Raw genomic sequence first — 20670 nt, forward strand, 5'->3', positions numbered from 1 at the left:
TGGCTCAGCACTTCAACTCCCCCTCCCATTCCGAATCCGACTTTTCTGTCCTATAACCATATAACAATTACAGCACAGAAACAGGTCATGTCGGCCTTTCATGTCCGTGCCGAGCACTTATTTTCCCCTAGTCCCATCTACCTGCACGCAGACCATAACCCTCCATTCCTTTCCCGTCCATATACCTGTCCAATTTATTTTTAAGTTATAAAATCGAACCTGCCTCCACCACTTCCACTGGAAGCTCATTCCACACAGCTACCACTCTCTGAGTAAAGAAGTTCCCCCTCATGTTACCCCTAAACTTCTGTCCATTAATTCTCAAGTCATGTCCTCTTGTTTGAATCTTCCCTATTCTCAATGGGAAAAGCTTATCCACGTCAACTCTGTCTATCCCTCTCATCATTTTAAAGACCTCTATCAAGTCCCCCCTTAACCTTCTGCGCTCCAAAGAATAAAGACCTAACTTGTTCAACCTTTCTCTGTAACTTAGTTGCTGAAACCCAGGCAACATTCTCATAAATCTCCTCTGTACTCTCTCTATTTTGTTGACATCCTTCCTATAATTAGGCGACCAAAATTGTACACCATACTCCAGAATTGGCCTCACCAATGCCTTGTACAATTTTAACATTACATCCCAACTTCTATACTCAATGCTCTGATTTATAAAGGCCAGCACACCAATTGCTTTCTTTACCACCCTATCTACATGAAATTCCACCTTCAGGGAACTGTGCACAGTTATTCCTAGATCCCTCTGTTCAACTGCATTCCTCAATTCACTACCATTTACCATGTACGTCCTATTTTGATTTGTCCTGCCAAGATGTAGCACCTCACACTTATCAGCATTAAACTCCATCTGGGCCTCCCAGAAGTCCTGGGCCTCCTCCATGGCCAGAGTGAGGCCCACCGCAAATTGGGAGGAGCAGCACCTCATATTTCGCTTGGGCAGTTTGCACCCAACGGTATGAACATTGACTTCTCTAATTTCAGGCAGTCCTTACTATCTCCTCCCCTTCTCAGCTCTCCCTCAGCCCTCTAGCTCCACCTCTTCCTTTCTTCTTCCCCCCCCCCCCACCCTCACATCAGCCTGAAGAAGGGTTTCTGCCCGAAACGTTGCCTATTTCCTTCGCTCCATAGATGCTGCCTCACCCGCTGAGTTTCTCCAGCATTTTTGTCTACCAGCATCTCTATACATGGGTGCAACAAGCTTTGTTATTTCCCCCTGGCCAACATGAAACCATCGAATAATTGCAGTATGAAGCAACGAGATAAGCTTTACACTGCTACACCTCATTGCCGAGTAGAAGTACGGTAGTGTTGTTGGCAATTCAGGTACAAGGGTCATGAACTGGACCCGTTACTTCAAAGAACAGAGACACCTGGAGGACAATGAATGCAGATTCATCAATGCCCTGCTGCAAACCTACAGCAGCTGTAAAAGTGTTCCACGTTCCTCCCACAACCGCTTTGTTACTAAGCTTCAAACATGACTAGCTTTGCATAGGAACAGCAGAGAGTGACACGAAGTGAAAGTGCAAGCATACCTTTGCCATTATGTAGACAGCACAAAGGAGAAGTTGATCAAGGTGCCTATTTGTCATCAAATCTGTGCAATGGACCAAAGAATACTCAAAGCAAGTCCATATCTTTCTCCGGAGCTCTGCGGACACATCTAGTTTTAGACACAGGTCACGCAGACGGACGCTGGCCAAATGATACACCTGCAAGAAAAATGTTCCAATATTTGTACATTAGGAAAGATGGAAGGAATTCCCTCTGCCCTTGGATTGAAAGACATCAAATAGGATGACTGCAAATGTCTTCAGAAGGAAGGCTGGCTTCACAGAATGAACAAACCGTTATTAGCTACAACTTAATGCTCTTATGTGCAAGTGAACTCTGGTTGAGGGGGAAAAAATGAATATGTATCCAAAGTAGTAGATGAACTGAGAGGCTTCAGAATCAAGCATATTGATATCTTCTGTCTGCACGTGATCCATATCTCTCATTCCATGCATATCCACATGCCTATCTAAAAGCCTCAAACACTACAAGTGTAGCTGCCTCCATCATCACCCCAGGCATCTCATTCCACAACCCGTCACTCTACGTATAGAAAAACTTGCCCTGCACATCACCTTTCAGTGTTTCCCGTTTAACCTTAAATAAAAGCTATGCTTTCTAGTCTTTGACATTTTCACCCCAGGAAAAAGGTTCTGACTGTTAACCCTACCTATGCCTCATAATTAAATACATTTCTATCAGGTCTCCCTTCAAGTTCAAGTGAGTTTATTGTCATGTGTCCCTGTATAGGACAATGAAATTCTTGCTTTGCTTAAGCACACAGAAAATAGTAGGCATTTACTACAAAACAGATAAATGTGTCCATATACCATGATATAAATATACACACACATGAATAAATAAACTGATAGTGCAAATAACAGAAAGTGGTTGGTAATAATCAGAGTTTTGTCCGAGCCAGGTTTAATAGCCTGATGGCTGAGTTAAGTATTTGCAGCATTTTCAGTTCTTATTTCAGATTTCAAACACCCGGACATTTATTTTACTTCATAATCTCTGCTATGTTTGTGGAATGAGTGATGAGGGTTTATCATTTCTATCGTTTATCAATTCAAATCACCAAGAAGATGTGGAGGGAGGAGAGGAGGGGATTGTCTACTCAACCGGCTACTGGAGCAAGAAATGCTTTTGTTTGAGTAAGCATCTGAGATAACTGAATATACCTGTAATCATGTTCCTTCAACCCATTTGGAACAACAACTTGTTTTTCGTATGTTCCTTTAAGAGCACAGTGTTTGTTTAGGAAACCCTGGGTGGGGTTGCTGAGGGGAGGCAGGGTGGGTGACAGAGACCATAAGTCAGCTGCATTGCCGAGGGTACAGTACACAGCCAGCAAATGCTTTATTTGGAGCCTTTCAGCTGCACTTCATTCCCTGCTGGCATGTGTTGGAACAGGATGCTGCCAGTCACACAATACGCAATAGACAATAGGTGCAGAAGTAGGCCATTCGGCCCTTCGAGCCAGCACCGCCATTTACTGTGATCATGGCTGATTATCAAGAATCAGTACCCCGTTCCTGCCTTCTCCCCATATCCCTTGACTCCACTATTTTTAAGAGCCCTATCTAACTCTCTCTTGAAAGTATCCAGAGAACCGGTCTCAGCCGCAATCTGATGAAGAGAATTCCAGACTCACAACTCTCTGTGTGAAAAAGTGTTTCCTCATCTCCGTTCTAAATGGCTTACCCCTTATTCTTAAACTGTGGCCCATGGTTCCCAACATCGGGAACATGCTTTCTGCCTCTAGCTTGTCCAAACCCTTAATAATCTTATGTTTCAATAAGATCTCCTCTCATCCTTCTAAATTCCAGAGTATACAAGCCCAGCCGCTCAATTCTCTCAGTATATGACAGTCCCGCTATCCCGGGAATTAACCTTGTGAACCTACGCTGCACTCCCTCAATAGCAATAATGCCCTTCCTCAAATTTGGAGACCAAAACTGCACACAATACTCGAGGTGTGGTCTCACTTTGGGCCTGTACAAATGCAGAAGGACCTCTTTGCTCCTATACTCAACTCCTCTTGTTATGAAGGCCAACATGCCATTCGCTTTCTTCACTGCCTGCTGTACCAGCATGCTTACTTTCATTGACTGATGAGCAAGGACCCCCCAGATCCCCTTTTCAAAACTTGACACCATTTAAATAATAATCTGCCTTCCTGTTGTTGCTACCAAAGAGGATAACCTCACATTTATCCACATTAAACTGCATCTGCCATGCATCTGCCCACTCACCCAACCTGTCTAAGTCACCCTGCATTCTCATAGCATCCTCCTCACAGTTCACACTTTGTGTCATCTCCAAATATACTAATGTTACTTGTAATACCTTTATCTAAATCATTAATATATATTGTACCTAGTTGCAGTCCCAGCAGTGAGCCTTGCGGTACCCCACTAGTCACTGCCTGCCATTCTGAAAGGGACCCGTTAATCCCTACTCTGTTTCCTGTCTGCCAACCAATTTTCTATCCATGTCATCACTTTACCCCCAATACCATGTGCCCTAATTTTGCCCACTAATCTCCTATGTGGGGCCTTATCAAATGCTTTCTGAAAGTCCAGATACACTACATCCACTGGCTCTCCCTTGTCCATTTTCTTAGTTAAATCCTCAAAAAATTCCAGAAGATTAGTCAAGCATGATTTCCCCATCGTAAATCTATGCTGATACTGCTATCCAAATGTGTCGTTTGCTTAGTTTCATTGACTGATGAACAAGGACGCCCAGATCCCGTTGTACTTCCCCTTTTCCCAACTTGACACATTTAGATAATAATCTGCCTTCCTGTTTGTGCTACCAAAGTGGATAACCTCACATTTATCCACATTAAACTGCATCTGCCCACTCACCCAACCTGTCCAAGTGACCCTGCATTCTCATGGCATCCTCCTCACAGTTCACATTGCCACCCAGCTTTGTGTCATCTCCAAATTTGCTAATGTTACTTGTAATCCCTTCATCTAAATCATGAATATATATATTGTAAACCCAGGAGTGGTGCATCCTGGTACCGAGAGGGCCTGAAGTCATGAATCAAGAGCGTGGATTCCTGCTCCCACCCCAGTGCCACAACTGAGGAATACCAGCCCAATAATACAAACTTTTAACTCATGGCAGTAGAGGAGTGATAACAAATCAGTACTTTATATGTTCACCTTTCTGAAGAATAATGCCAGGGAGCCAGTTTTCTTTGGCTTAACGACTGCAGTGAGCTGAGGCTCTTGCACTGATGCACCTCCCACTCCCTTGGGGGAAGAGTTGATTAAGGCCTGGGCAGACAAGGGCACCTGGGCTGTGTCTTCTGCAACCTGTGCTTGCCGGGAGACGCTCATATGCACGGGGATGAAGGCGATCCCTCCAGTCTCATACGTAACTCCTGAAAGAAAAGCAGGCAGAAATCTCCTTTAATAACATTAAGGCTTCAATAGCAGAGCTTGAAAATTGAAGCAAGGTAACGATCACCCACAGGAACAGGCTTGAAAGGGTAGATGCACCAGGTTTGCTCCTAATGTTCATACTTTGAGCTACATACACATAAACTAACCTTGCACGGGTATAGTGAGCATCTGACCATTGGTGGTGGTTACAGTAGCAGTTGCCATGGTTACAACAGTCTGACCAGGAGCGAGAGTAATGTTTTCATTGGTGGTGCTTTGGGTTTGAATAATACTCCGTCCAGATAACTGGGTGACATTAATCTTATTCTGTGCAATAGTCACGCGAGCATCCATTGAACAATCATCCCCGAAGAGCCTCCTCTTGGCACTTCCCGCAGAGGGAGAGGTGAACCGATCGTGGACAGAGAGCGGCGATGCTGGAGGAGGAAGTTCTAGAGGAAAGTCAATCCACAAATAATAAATAGCAACAGTCATCAAACCAAAATGTCCCTTTACACAGTACGACTTGAAGCCCCAATAATAAGACCAGCTACTTCTTAAAAACTCATTCAAAAGTCTTAAGATGTATAGTTCTGAAGCAGCCTTTATTTCAATAACCAATAGGAAGGGACATTCATCATTTCTTTTATCAATGGTACATGGGCGATTTTAGCAGAGGGTCAGATTTAAAACGCAAACACATCTGAGGTGAAAAGGTGAAGTAAGAATAATTGTACACAATCCAATAAAATTATTAAAATTATTTGGGAAGACACAAGTCAGATTGTTCTCATGATGGAAGAGACAGAAGAGACAAATGAGGCATTTGGACAGGTACCTTTCTAGGAAGGTAGAGGGGTAAGATTACCGCAGGTATCATGGTTGACGGATAAATTGGGCCAAGGGTCTTGCTCTCTGTACTCTGGAGCTTTATACAGTGCCCTCCGCAATGTTTGGGACAAAGAACCAACATCTATTTATTTGCCAAGTCAATCACCCGATCTAAACCCAATTGAGCATGCCTTTTATATGCTGAAGAGAAAACTGAAGGGGACTAGCCCCCAAAACAAGCATAAGCTAAAGATGGCTGCAATACAGGCCTGGCAGAGCATCACCAGAAAAGACACCCAGCAACTGGTGATGTCCATGAATCGCAGACTTCAAGCAGTCATTGCATGCAAAGGATATGCAACAAAATACTAAACATGACTACTTTCATTTACGTGACATTGTTGTGTCACAAACAGTCAGAGTTAGACAGCGCGAAACAGGCCCTTCAGCTCTCCTTGACCATACCAGGCTAGTCTCATGAGCCTGCATTCGGCCCATAACCGTCTAAACCCCCCTATCCATATATCTGTCCTAATGTGAGCATATGATTTATACGATTCAAGTGGTGTGGGTGGGGGAACAAGCTGTGATTTGGGAAATTAGGACAAGACAAAGATGCCGCAATTATAGACAAGAGTGCTTTTACTTTAGCAAGATTTAAGTGGATGTTTTTGGAAAGAGGGAGATGATGGAGGAAACAACTTACCACGTTTGTTGAAACTCCCAGCAATATCTGTGCGGACTTCCTTCACCCGAGGATGGACTATAGGTGACATGGACATCAATGGCAGGTGGGTGGGACCACTATTACCACTTTCAAAATTGGAAGGAAACGTCACCTGAAACCATAGTTAATTATCATTTATAATTAATTACAGTAAAAATGTATTCTACATTTACAATATATTTACAAGCAGATGTATCAATATAGTTTACTTTAGTTTAGAGATACAGCATGTAACCAGGCTCTTCGGCCCAGCAAGTCTAAACCGAGCATCAATCACCTGTTCACACAGGTTTTTTTCATTTTCCATCCATCTCCTTCACATTGGGGACAATTTTGCAGAGGCCATTTAATCTACAAATCTTTGGGATGTGGGAGGATACTGGAGCGGCCAGAGGAAACCCAGGCGGTTATAGGGAGAACATGCAGACTCTGCACAGGCAGCACCCGAGGTCAGGATAGAACCCAGGTCTTTAGTGCTGCAAGGCAGCAGCTTTACCAGGTATGGCGGGCAGACAATTAAACTATATGGTGAAAAAACAAAGTGCTTGCTGTTATGAACACCTTACACTAAGTACAACTGAAAAGATGAAGAGGAGAAAAGGGAACATTTGGAATGCTGGCAGATTGTGCATGTGACAAAAGGATAGTCAGGAGTGACTGTGGACGGCTTGATTGTATTCATGTACAGGTGCACAACCTTTTATCCGAAAGCCTTGGGACCAGACACTTTTCGTAATTCGGAATTTGTCGGCCTTCGGAATGGAAATTTTTTAGCGTAGATTTTAATGGCTGGCTCAGTGGTAGAGTGCTCGGCTCATATCCGCAAGGTCGCGAGTTTGCGCCTTGATCCCGGCAGTTCCTCGGTCGCGAGTTTGAGTCTTCAATGTAGTTTTTTCTTGCAGAATAAATGTCTGTATGAAATGCAGTGTGTTGAATGAATTCCTGAATTTGTAAATGTGCCCGCAGCATTGAATCACCTCTCGCACTCATGTCACCCTAGCGGGGCTACATGCCCTTAGGCGGCCAAAGGCGACATTTTCACACTCTTATATCCGTGTGCAGCAGAGGCGACGTGCGTTTGGCGCCAAACGTGAGCTTTGGTGTGCAGACGACATCCTGGAAAAAATGTCCGGTTTCTTCCAGGTAGGCGATATACCCTCCCGGGCAATATACCCTCCACTTCTATGTTATGAAGGGGATTTAGTTCCCCTTTCTTCCAGGACCGACCGGAGGTTCCGCTGTCACCTCTGCGGGCCACCCTCGGTGAACGCTCACTCAACTTTGTCGTGGGATTCCTACTCTCCCGCGCAATGTACCCCCACCTTCTCTTTTATGAATGGGGATTTAGTTCCCCTTTCTTCGAGGACCGACCGGAGGTTCCGCTGTCACCTCTGCGGGCCGCCCTCGGTGAACGTCCTGTCTCCCTGTCCCTGGGATAGTAGGGGGCGATCAAACAGCACAATACCCCCCTCCCCCTCCAACTCCAGAGGAATCCGCTCCCCGATGGGCCGCTACGGCGACAAGTGGCAGTTCGCCCACAGCCCGAGCTGCACCACCCCAAGAACAAGACGTACCTTGCACACCATCAGCTTCTGACCATACGGGGAGCGTGTTCCTCTGGAGTTGGAGCGGGGCTGGGCTGGAGTTGCTGATCTGGGATCTCCGTGCTTGCAGTGGGCCTGGGGGTTGGTGTCCCGATGAGCGGGCACAGCTCGGGCTGTGGGCGAACAGCCACTTGTCGCCGTAGCGGCCCATTGGGGAGCGGCTTCTGGTGGTCCTGATGTCTCCGGCCAGTTTGCAGTTTTCCTCTGGAGTTGGAACGGGGCTGGGCTGCTGCTGGCTGTGGGTCTCTGGGATCTCCGTGCTTGCAGTGGGCCTGGGGGTCGGTGTCCCGTTGGTCCTGACGTCTCCAGTGACTGGCATCGCCGACGTGAAGACAGTGCAAAGACCCCGCGCCGGTGCAATGGGCGGGGAGCTGGAGAGGGGAGGGGAGGGGTCACACACATGGCCGGGAAGCAGAGGGGTGTAGGTGGGGTGAATTTGAAGGGAGCGACAATCTGCTGCTGCCTGCCCGCTGAGTTAAAAAGTTCCCACGCAAGACGTGTATCGTGAGTCTACCGTGGGAACTTTTTAACTCAGCGGGCAGGCAGCAGCATATTGTCAATTATTAACCCTCCCGCGCAATATACCCTCACCTTCTCTTTTATGAATGGGGATTTAGTTCCCCTTTCTTCGAGGACCGACCGGAGGTTCCAATGTCACCTCTGCGGGCCGCCCTCGGTGAACGTTTTCAAGGACCTTTCTTCAAGGACCGAAAAAATGTCCGCTATTCGGAGGTTTTCGTTATTTGGATCTTCGGATAAAAGGTTGTGCACCTGTATTGTCTTTTCTTTGATTGGAGAGCATGCAAACAAAAGCCTTTCACTGTACCTTGGTACACGTGAAAATAATAAACAAACCTAACAATCCATAGAACTGCCATCATTTCGAGTCAGTGAAGCAATGGATCAAAATGTTACCAGGACCATTCTTTCCTTTTTAATTATTTTGATAATACCCACAGTGGAGTGAATAATATCAATGTTAACACTGCAAACACACTTTAGCAAAAGAGCACACACCTCCTCACACGTGGGAACCTTATTGTCCACTCCATGTAAAGCCTTCCAGAGGGCTGAATCGTGCGTCCAAGCTCGACTCTCCAAGATCTGTTCTTCGATGTTGTTCAGGTGCTTCACTATGCCTCGTGATAGACCCTCCTCTGCCCGAATCAACACCTCGATAACCTAAAAGACACCAGTATCACTAATAATGGCAGGTTCCTTCTCGCAACGGTCTCGTAAAAATATATATAATGGGGTTTCTCTTATTCATGCAAGGAGGCAGTAAAATGCTCTACATGTTGAAGTGTAGTCAGCTGTTATGACACAAGAAAACGGCAAATTACGCAGATCAAGACCCTAGAAATATCAACAACATAAGCAATAAATAATCTAATTAGTCACGTTGGATGAAGATTAAATATTGGTCAATATACTGAGGTACATTTATCCCGCTATACATCAGAATAGCAACATGGCAGCTTCCTATTAACCACCCGATGCTTGACCTATCCTGTACAACCCTACAACTGCAGACTGCACTACCCCACTTAATGAATGGACTTAGGTTTTCACTATCATGGACTAGTTTACTTTGAATAACAATAATTTAATGTATATTTATGTGATGTGTTGTTGAGGTTTCATGGCACTCCAACTTGCCCATCTCTGCTAACTTATGACTGATACAATAAATATCTCATGTGTGAGAGGAACAGAATTAAAAACAAAACCCATCTAAAAAACCCTGCAGCTAAAGAGTGATGAAATGACGAAGAATGTATTTTGTTATTTCTGCTTCAAGATAAAAAATAATGGCAATAAGAGTTGAATTGGTGCTCTGAACTATAGGAGGATTTTAACATCTTATATTGATCAAATGAGCTTCCTCGTCAGTATATCTCCCACTATCTTAAAGCTTGGACTTACCTTGTAAAAATAAAAGGGACTCAGGTTGAGGATGTCAATAATCCATGGGAAAGTGCGCTGGGAACTGTAGGAGGAGAGGACGATCTCCTGGCAGCAAGCCATCAGGGAGCAATGGAAGATATCCTGCTCCAGCAACACCTAGAGGTATTTCAATGCATCTGAATCAGTCTGCACAAAGGTAAACATGGACACAAGCCTCTGACATGCAAAAGCATCAGTTACTTACAGTCATGTCCTTCCCAGGGTTTCGTCGACTTTCCTGCACCATCACGGTCTCCAGGATCTTCCAATACAGGATTTCAGCAAGCCGCCACCGCTTGATGGCAAAATCTGTTTCAAACAATCCCAACACAAGGAGGATTTACACATTAATTGCATTTCAGTAAGCTACAGGTTCAATGTGGTTTATCAGAAGGGTAGAGCACCTGTAATATTTATAAAATTAAATATTTTTCAAAATCGCCAGCTATGCAATAAGTGGTCAAACACCTGTGGCATGGATTGAGAGGATGAGGAAGAATGTTTTGTGTGTGGAGAGTGAAGGCTGGATGCACTGTCTGTCTGCCTCCACCACTGGGCACAATTAAACCATAATGAGGTGCAGGAGCATGCTCATGGTCTTTTATCGCCAGCTTAGTATCTCTGTTGAAAGGAGCAGTGTCTACACAGCCTAATAGTTTAAACACAGGAGCACATACACAGGTATCATTTGAGACAATGATACTCAATGAAAAGCAATGTGTAGGAAGGAGTGCCATGCATCTTCAGTTAAGTGTGAATTCAGTTCAGCTTCAATATAAAACCTGTACCCTCTGAGTTTCTCACCTATATGAGAACCAGCCTGGTTTTCTGTAGGCTGGGAGTAGTGCTGGCAGAAGATATCACCAATCTCCTTGACCCGGGCTGATACGGCCTCAATTGGATTTCGTGAACAGGAGCTGAAACAAGCATTTTTTTTTTTTAACTGCACGTAAATGCGTGGCATGACAAGTAAAATATCAACAAGAGTAACTCTGCCTTGAACCAATCTTAGGGACTGATGAAATTCTGCTCTGCCCTCCAAAGCATTTTCAATTGGTGTCTTGCTTCTATTCAAATTTCATGAAATGTCCATTTCAAACTCATTTGCCACTTGGCCTGTTGAATATTTTCATTTATTTATATTTTATTTCAGTCTCTCAAGATCTGTGTGGAAATTTGCAGTTCCGTGTTGCTAAGATTGATACTCATTAACTTAGCTTGCCTGCTCGGGTGCACGTTTAAATGTCATTGCTATATTCAAACAATAGTGAAATTTCCCCCAGTCACTAAAATCTCTTAAACAAAAGACTGTCCAGAACACCAGTGGTATTCCCCCACAGAACCCCAGTCATAGCGTGGGCAGCTTTATGTGTGGGGCATTGCAATACCCTGAGGCTGTAAGGAACCATCTAAAATGCGAGTGTTTTTTTACTCATTCCTGTAATAAATACACCAGTACCCTGCTAAACCTACCCTGAAGAGTGCAGAATAGTTATAACACTTGGTTTTGTAGTCCAAACACACACAGGTATACAACCACACACACACTCTCAACTCCATTTAAGTAATAAACTTGCCTGAGCCATCCTCTGGAGCCATCCTCTGGAGCCTCCCCTTAAAGCCGCTCTAATGACGTGGAATGAACCACTAAGACAACATGTAAAGACTAGCTGTGAGGGTGGGTGACAGGCAGGCTGGGGCAAGTGCAGCAGCCATGCAGTGGTGAGATGAAGGGCTCAGGAGTGCACCAGGCCAGCACAGTGAACACATGGCATTGCTGGAGACCGACAGAGGCTCCAGCCCACTGAATGCACCAGAGTGACCAATCTCCAGTCCATGCTGCCTTGGAGATTCACTCCTCACCGAGACATGCAGTCACACGATCACTTTAAACATTCAATGGCTGTGGGGAAAGACAGGTATAATGTCCCTTTCAGTACTAATTCCACTAGTATGCTTGTTCTGGGGATTCAGTCTGGATGCTTCAGGTGTGATAGAATTGGAGGGGCAAGAGGTGGAGGTGTTGCATTGCTTGTCAGGGAAGATATTACAGCAGTGCTTTGGCAGGATATATTAGAGGGCTCGTCTAGGGAGGCTATTTGGGTGGAACTGAGAAATGGGAAAGGGGTAGCAACACTTATATGGGTGTATTATAGACCGCCAAATCGGGAGCGAGAATTGGAAGAGCAAATATGTAAGGAGATCGCAGATATTAGTAGTAAGCACAAGGTAGTGATTGTGGGAGATTTCAATTTTCCACACATAGACTGGGAAACACATTCTGTAAATGGGCTGGATGGATTGGAGTTTGTAAAATGTGTGCAGGATCGTTTTTTACAGCAATACATAGAGGTACCTACTAGAGAAGGGGCGGTGCTGGACCTCCTGTTAGGAAATGAGACAGGTCAGGTGGCAGAGGTATGCGTTGGGGAACAGTTCGGGTCCAGTGATCACAATACCATTAGTTTCAATATAATTATGGAGAGGGTCAGAACTGGACCTAGGGTTGAGATTTTTGATTGGAGAAAGGCTAACTTTGAGGAGATGCGAAAGGATTTAAAATGAGTGAATTGGGACATTTTGTTTTATGGGAAAGATGTGGAAGAGAAATGGAGGACATTTAAAGGTGAAATTTTAAGAGTACAGAATCTTTATGTCCCTGTTCGGTTGAAAGGAAATAGTAAAAATTGAAAAGAGCCATGGTTTTCAAGGGAAATTGGACACTTGGTTCGGAAAAAGAGAGAGATCTACAATAATTATAGGCAGCATGGAGTAAATGAGGTGCTTGAGGAGTATAAAGAATGTAAAAAGAATCCTAAGAAAGAAATTAGAAAAGCTAAAAGAAGATATGAGGTTGCTTTGGCAAGTAAGGTGAAAGTAAATCCAAAGGGTTTCTACAGCTATATTAATAGGGATAACGAGGGATAAAATTGGTCCATTAGAGAGTCAGAGTGGACAGCTATCTGCAGAGCCAAAAGAGATGGGGGAGATATTGAACAATTTATTTTCTTCGGTATTCACCAAGGAGAAGGATATTGAATTATGTGAGGTAAGGGAAACAAGTAGAGTAGCTATGGAAACTATGAGATTCAAAGAAGAGGAAGTACTGACACTTTTGAAAAATATAAAAGTGGATAAGTCTCCAGGTCCGGACAGGATATTCCCTAGGACATTGTGGGAAGTTAGTGTAGAAATAGCAGGGGCTATGACAGAAATATTTCAAATGTCATTAGAAACGGGAATAGTGCCGGAGGATTGGCGTACTGCGCATGTTGTTCCATTGTTTAAAAAGGGTTCTAAGAGTAAACCTAGCAATTATAGACCTGTTAGTTTGACGTCAGTGGTGGGCAAATTAATGGAAAGGATACTTAGAGATAATATATATAAGCATCTGGATAAACAGGGTCTGATTAGGAACAGTCAACATGGATTTGTGCCTGGAAGGTCATGCTTGACTAATCTTCTTGAATTTTTTGAAGAGGTTACTCGGGAAATTGATGAGGGTAAAGCAGTGGATGTTGTATATATGGACTTCAGTAAGGCCTTTGACAAGGTTCCTCATGGAAGGTTGGTTAAGAAGGTTCAATTGTTGGGTATTAATGGTGGAGTAGCAAGATGGATTCAACAGTGGCTGAATGGGAGATGCCAGAGAGTAATGGTGGATGGCTGTTTGTCAGGTTGGAGGCCGGTGACTAGTGGGGTGCCTCAGGGATCTGTGTTGGGTCCACTGTTGTTTGTCATGTACATCAATGATCTGAATGATGGTGTGGTAAATTGGATTAGTAAGTATGCAGATGATACTAAGATAGGGGGTGTTGTGGATAATGAAGTAGATTTTCAAAGTCTACAGAGAGATTTATGCCAGTTGGAAGAGTGGACTGAAAGATGGCAGATGGAGTTTAATGCTGATAAGTGTGAGGTGCTACATCTTGGCAGGACAAATCAAAATAGGACGTACATGGTAAATGGTAGCGAATTGAGGAATGCAGTTGAACAGAGGGATCTAGGAATAACTGTGCACAGGGTCTTGGTGAGACCACACCTGGAGTATTGCGTACAGTTTTGGTCTCCTAATCTGAGGAAAGACATTCTTGCCATAGAGGGAGTACAGAGAAGGTTCACCAGACTGATTCCTGGGATGTCAGGACTTTCATATGAAGAAAGACTGGATAGACTCGGTTTGTACTCACTAGAATTTAGAAGATTGAGGGGGGATCTTATAGAAATGTACAAAATTCTTAAGGGGTTGGACAGGCTAGATGCAGGAAGATTGTTCCCGATGTTGGGGAAGTCCAGAACAAGAGGTCACAGTTTAAGGATAAAGGGGAAATCTTTTAGGGCCGAGATGAGGAAAACTTTTTTCACACAGAGAGTGGTGAATCTCTGGAATTCTCTGCCGCAGAAGGTAGTTGAGGCCAGTTCATTGGCTATATTTAAGAGGGATTTAGATATGGCCCTTGTGGCTAAAGGGCCTACTCCTGCACCTATTTTCTATGTTTCTATGTTCCCTGAAGGTGGAATCTCATGTAAAGAAAGCTTTTGGTGTGCTGGCCTTTATAAATCAGAGCATTGAGTATAGAAGTTGGGATATAATTGGGATCTGGATGATGGTGTGGTAAATTGGATTAGTAAGTATGCAGATGATACTAAGATAGGTGGTGTTGTGGATAATGAAGTAGATTTTCAAAGTCTACAGAGAGATTTATGCCAGTTGGAAGAGTGGGCTGAAAGATGGCAGATGGAGTTTAATGCTGATAAGTGTGAGGTGCTACATCTTGGCAGGACAAATCAAAATAGGACGTACATGGTAAATGGTAGGGAATTGAAGAATGCAGGTGAACAGAGGGATCTGGGGATAACTGTGCACAGTTCCCTGAAGGTGGAATCTCATGTAGATAGGGTGGTAAAGAAAGCTTTTGGTGTGCTGGCCTTTATAAATCAGAGCATTGAGTATAGAAGTTGGGATGTAATGTTAAAATTGTACAAGGCATTGGTGAGGCCAATTCTGGAGTATGGTGTATAATTTTGGTCGCCTAATTATAGGAAGGATGTCAACAATATAGAGCGAGTACAGAGGTGATTTAGTAGAATGTTGCCTGGGTTTCAGCAACTAAGTTACAGAGAAAGGTTGAACAAGTTAGGGCTTTATTCTTTGGAGCGCAGAAGGTTAAGGGGGGACTTGATAGAGGTCTTTAAAAATGATGAGAGGGATAGACAGAGTTGACGTGGATAAGCTTTTCCCACTGAGAGTAGGGAAGATTCAAACAAGAGGACATGACTTGAGAATTAAGGGACAGAAGTTTAGGGGTAACATGAGGGGGAACTTCTTTACTCAGAGAGTGGTAGCTGTGTGGAATGAGCTTCCAGTGAAAGTGGTGGAGGCAGGTTCGATTTTATCATTTAAAAATAAATTGGATAGTTATATGGACGGGAGGGTTATGGTCTGAGTGCAGGTAGATGGGACTAGGGGAGAATACGTGTTCGGCATGGACTAGAAGGGCCGAGATGGCCTGTTTCCGTGGTGTAATTGTTATATGCTAAGCAAAGTACAAGTGTATTCCAATCGAATGAATAAAACAAGTCTTCTGGGGAGACAGACAATATTACCAACTCCACAACTGAAATGTAATGCCTCAGGGGAACCATGGATGATGATAAATACTAGTTCTAGTAAAGCCCAACAACCAAATTATTGAAGGAATACTTATCCCTGTCTCCCATATCCTACTCCAACCCACAAGAGGTTTACAAGAAAAAACAATTTGTTCTTGCCTCTGTTAAAGCAGCTTGAAATGTCTCTTCAGCACAATTGCACAACTCTCCATGGTCCTTACATCTTTGGCTGTCAGGAAGCACTGAACTCTACAAAGATTCCCCTCTCCCAATAGCTGAGACAGGGAAGTTGAGAGTGAGGGAATTTGAATGCAATGACTGATCGCACAACAACTAAAACCTCTGTGCTTACCAGTGTGGGTAAAATATTACATTGCTTACTTGAAGATTTGCAGCAGATGCTCGCTTGGAGTATTCTTCAGTCCCATTACCATGGTCTGCAAACGACTTACACTCTGCGTTGCTGAGGATACTGGTGTCACAACAGGCTCCTTTTCTTTCAAGTAGCGTCTTCCTGTCAATGGAGTTGATGGTGCCAAAGATCTTGTCTGTGAAAACATTCAAGATTTCTTCATTTCACGCAAAATATAGGGTCTCAATGTTTCTGTACTTGAACCTTAATTGATTCAAGTACACAGGGACTCAGAATAACATCTCAATCACCAGCGTTACATTGTCTGGGCTAAGCACAGAAAACTGCAGCTTTTGGATAAAGTTCAATTCAGTCATTTCAGGGAGAAGGTGTAATTCTGGTTGATTGAAAGATGGAGAAAAGGTTTGATTTAGTGATTATAGACAGTCAGCCTACATCAACGGTGGCAAAAACATCTGGAAAGAATTCTGAGGCACAGTATGTAATTGCCATTCAGAAATACACTGATTGGTCAAGGTCAGAAAGAGAGCATTTGAAAAGGGAGCATTACATCGGACTAAAAAACAGGAAATCATTCATCTGCATGCATCTGATTGGAGAAAAATGGAGCGAATACAACCAAGTAGATTGTTCGAAGAAAGGACTTAAGAAAGTTGGAAAGAATAATGCATGCTTTTATTCATTTTGACAGCAACAAGGCCCCACCTGCAGATAGGTCAAAGCTGAGAGCCATGTGAAAATGACAACCTGGGTCCAGGCTCTGCCCAATGTCAGGAAAGGGTGACAGTCGATGGTAACTTAATGACTGGAAAGGCAAGGCAAGGCAAGGCAACTTTATTTATATAGCACATTTCATACACGAGGCAGACTCAAAGTGCTTCACTTAAAAACATGTCATACAATAAAATGAAATAAAATAGAAGAACTAAAAGAAAAGAAAAGCAAAATTAAAAATGTATTATAAAAAGTGCAAAAGTTAAAAGTGCAACGTAGTTAAGATTTAGCTGAAAGCTAAAGTAAACAAAAAAGTTTTCAGTCTTGTTTTAAAAGTGGTCAAAGTTGAGGCAAGTCTTAAATCTTCAGGAAGTTTATTCCAGCTATTTGTTGCATAGTAACTAAGTCCTGCTTTCCCATGTTTTGTATTTACTCTGGGAATCACTAACAGATTGGTTTCAGAAGATCTTAGCGGTCTAGAAGGCTTATATAGTGGAAGCATGTTAGTGATATACTTTGGTCCTAAACCATGTAGTGATTTATAGGTGAGCAGCAGGATTTTAAAATCAATTCTCTGACATACAGGGATCCAATGTAAGGATTTAAGAATTGGTGTAATGTGCTCAAATTTTTGGGTCTTTGTTAGAACTCTAGCAACAGCGTTCTGAACAAGCTGTAGCTGCCTGACAGTTTTTTTCGGAAGACCTGCAAGGAGACCGTTACAATAATCTAGCCTACTAGTAATAAAGGCATGTACAAGTTTTTCTAAGTCTTGAGCTGACATGAGTCCTCTTAATCTTGCTACGTTTTTGAGGTGATAGTAGGCCGATTTTGTTACTGATTTGATGTGACTGTCGAAATTTAAATCTGAATCCATAATGACTCCAAGATTTCTGGCTTTGTTTGAAGTTTTCAGGGACAGAGTTACTTTAAGCCTTTCTTTTTTAGCACCAAAAACAATTATCTCCGTTTTGTCCTTATTTAGTTGGAGAAATTTTTGGCACATCCAGTCTTTGACTTGCTCAATGCACTGGCACAGCAGATCTATGGGGCGATAGTCATTTGGTGATAGCGCTACATAGATTTGAGTGTCATCGGCATAGCAGTGGTGGTCAATATTATTATTTCGCATGATTTGCCCTAGTGGGAGCATGTAGATGTTGAATAAAGAGGGCCCTAAGATCGAACCTTGCGGGACTCCACACGTCACGTTGGTTGGTTCTGATACAAAGTCGCCAATGGAAACAAAATAGTTCCTATCTTGTAGATATGACCTGAACCACCTTAAGACTGTGCCTGAGAGCCCCACCCATTTTTCCAACCTGTCCAAAAGTATTGAGTGATCAACAGTGTCGAATACAGCACTGAGGTCTAATAGCATTAATATTGAAACTTTGCCAGAGTCTGTGTTAAGAGTCTGTGTTAAGAAAGTCTGCTTGTCATGGGTCCCACGTGGTTCATGCCATGTCCCTTACCAATTGTGGTATATCTCAAGGAAAGGTGCAGAAGTACATTGAAGGAGTTTAAAAAAAAAATACATTCAGAGACTGGAATGCACTGCCAGGGGTGGTGGTGGAAACAAATAAGGTAGTGGCATTTAAGAGGCTTTTAGATAGCCACATGAATATGAAGGGAATGGAGAGATATGGAGCATGTGCAGGTAGGAGAGATGAGTTTAATTTGCTACAGACATTGTGGGTTGTCGGTCCAGTTCTACTTTCTAAATTTGTAATTCTGTAGAGAGTGACACTCAGTTACTTTTCTAGGGCAACACAAGGGTGCAGCCAATGGAATTGTTGTCCCACAGGGTTCAATCCTGATCTTGGGTGCCACCTGTAGGGAGTTTGCACGTTTTCCCTGTGGTCAGGCATCATCTCCAGAGAAAAGGAATAGGTGATGTTTTGGGTCATGACCCTGAATGCCTAAAGAAGGGTCTCGACCCGAAATGTCACCTATTCCTTTTCTCCAGATATGCTGCCTGACCTGCTTTTGTGTCTATCCTAGCTCGTAGGGAGTGGATCTGAAAGTGGGATAAAATAGAACTAGTGTGAACGGGTGATCGATCGTTCCAGGTGCGACAAAGGTTCACCTGTATCTCCTCCAACCTCATCTACTGCATCCGCTGCTCTAGATGTCAGCTGATTTACATCGGTGAGACCAAGCGTAGGTTGGGCGATCGTTTCGCCGAACACCTCCGCTCAGTCCGCAATAACCTACCTGACCTCCCGGTGGCTCAGCACTTCAACTCCCCCTCCCATTCCCAATCCGACCTCTCTGTCCTGGGTCTCCTCCATTGCCAGAGTGAGCAACAGCGGAAATTGGAGGAACAGCACCTCATATTCCGTCTGGGGACCTTGCGTCCTTATGGCATTAACATAGAATTCTCCCAATTTGGCTAGCCCTTGCTGTCTCCTCCCCTTCCTTAACCCTCTAGCTGTCTCCTCCCACCCTCCCATCCGCCCGCCCTCGGGCTCCTCCTCCTCCCCCCCTTTTCCTTCTTTCTTCCCCACCCCCCATCAGTCTGAAGAAGGGTTTCGGCCCGAAACGTCGCCTATTTCCTTCGCTCCATAGATGCTGCTGCACCCACTGAGTTTCCCCAGCAATTTTGTGTACGATCGATAGTCAGCAGTGGGCTCAGTGGGCCAAAGGACCAGTTTCCATGCTGTATGTTTAAACTAAACACAAGGTCAAAGTCAAGAAGAAGAACATAAAGGAACAGGATGAGCTAATTAAGGATAAAATGTTAAGAAACAATTATGTGAGCACTAAGACTCAATTTGTCAATATACACAATTGTCGACCTAAAAAATAGATAGGTAACCTTTTCAAAGTGTTGTTGCAGGTTGCACTCAACTTGCATTCGTGCTGACAGGTTGCCAACTGGAATATCTGCTGTAGCTTTACGAGGTGTCCCTATTTCCTCATCAGCATCGTCTCCCAAAAATATCCGTTCATCAAAATCACCCACTGTCAAAACGTATTCTTCATATTCTCTGTTTACTGTTTTGCTGCACAAAGTAAGCACAATGGCAAAAATAAATCATTTTGTATACTTTATATATGGGCTCATTTTGAATAACATCTTTGTGTCCAGGTTTTTTCAGAATCGTGGTTGCATCAGTGAGACCATCTCTCATTCTTGTAATGTGCAATGTACCTCAATCTCACTCCCCAACCCACCAGGATTCATTCATGAAACAACACCACATTGACTTTAAGGGGAATATACATTCTTCACCGAATGAAAAACAGAAAGTTGAAAACATTCAATGAGGTCAGGCAGCATGTGTTAAAACAGAACTGTTCTATCTTCAACCTGAAATTTTGATTTTGCTTCTCTCTCTGTTGAAGCTAGCTCTCCTGCCGAGCGTTTCGAGCATTCTAGTGTTTTACTAGAGTTCCCCAACGCACGGTTGCGAGGGGAGGGGGCGGCCTGAGGCGTCACACACACACACACACTAACCAACGTCTCACACCCACACAAACACTAACCACCCCTCACACACACACCCCCACTGATATTATATTAATATTATTAATTCACTCCTTTTACCCCATGCACTGCCCTATCGACTCACACATGGCCCCCAATTCGCAGGCATGGAGGGGGAGACGGAGGCACAGAGAGGGAGACACGGAGGCACAGAGAGGGAGACACGGAGGCACAGAGAGGGAGACACGGAGGCACAGAGAGGGGCACGGAGGCACACAGAGAGGGGCACGGAGGCACACAGAGAGGGGCACGGAGGCACAGAGAGGGGCACGGAGGCACACAGAGAGGGGCACGGAGGCACACAGAGAGGGGCACGGAGGCACACAGAGAGGGGCACGGAGGCACACAGAGAGGGGCACGGAGGCACACAGAGAGGGGCACGGAGGCACACA

General features: G+C 44.0%; 1 protein-coding gene across 3 annotated transcripts in view; it reads right to left on the bottom strand.

Moving 5' to 3' along the window:
• rbl1 (RB transcriptional corepressor like 1) overlaps nucleotides 1-20670 on the bottom strand; it is a 61561-nt gene that overhangs the window by 16751 nt on the left and 24140 nt on the right. For all 3 annotated transcript variants that reach the window (XM_033042107.1, XM_033042106.1, XM_033042105.1), the window contains 10 exons: nucleotides 19607-19793; nucleotides 16080-16246; nucleotides 10890-11002; nucleotides 10291-10394; nucleotides 10065-10202; nucleotides 9156-9320; nucleotides 6514-6646; nucleotides 5144-5428; nucleotides 4755-4975; nucleotides 1554-1730 (listed from right to left, as the gene is read on the bottom strand). In XM_033042107.1, the coding sequence (XP_032897998.1) occupies nucleotides 1554-1730; nucleotides 4755-4975; nucleotides 5144-5428; nucleotides 6514-6646; nucleotides 9156-9320; nucleotides 10065-10202; nucleotides 10291-10394; nucleotides 10890-11002; nucleotides 16080-16246; nucleotides 19607-19793 (1690 nt within the window). The remainder of the gene's footprint in view (nucleotides 1-1553; nucleotides 1731-4754; nucleotides 4976-5143; nucleotides 5429-6513; nucleotides 6647-9155; nucleotides 9321-10064; nucleotides 10203-10290; nucleotides 10395-10889; nucleotides 11003-16079; nucleotides 16247-19606; nucleotides 19794-20670) is intronic.

Source organism: Amblyraja radiata, chromosome 23 (genome assembly GCF_010909765.2).
Source record: "Amblyraja radiata isolate CabotCenter1 chromosome 23, sAmbRad1.1.pri, whole genome shotgun sequence".
NCBI lineage: Eukaryota > Metazoa > Chordata > Chondrichthyes > Rajiformes > Rajidae > Amblyraja > Amblyraja radiata.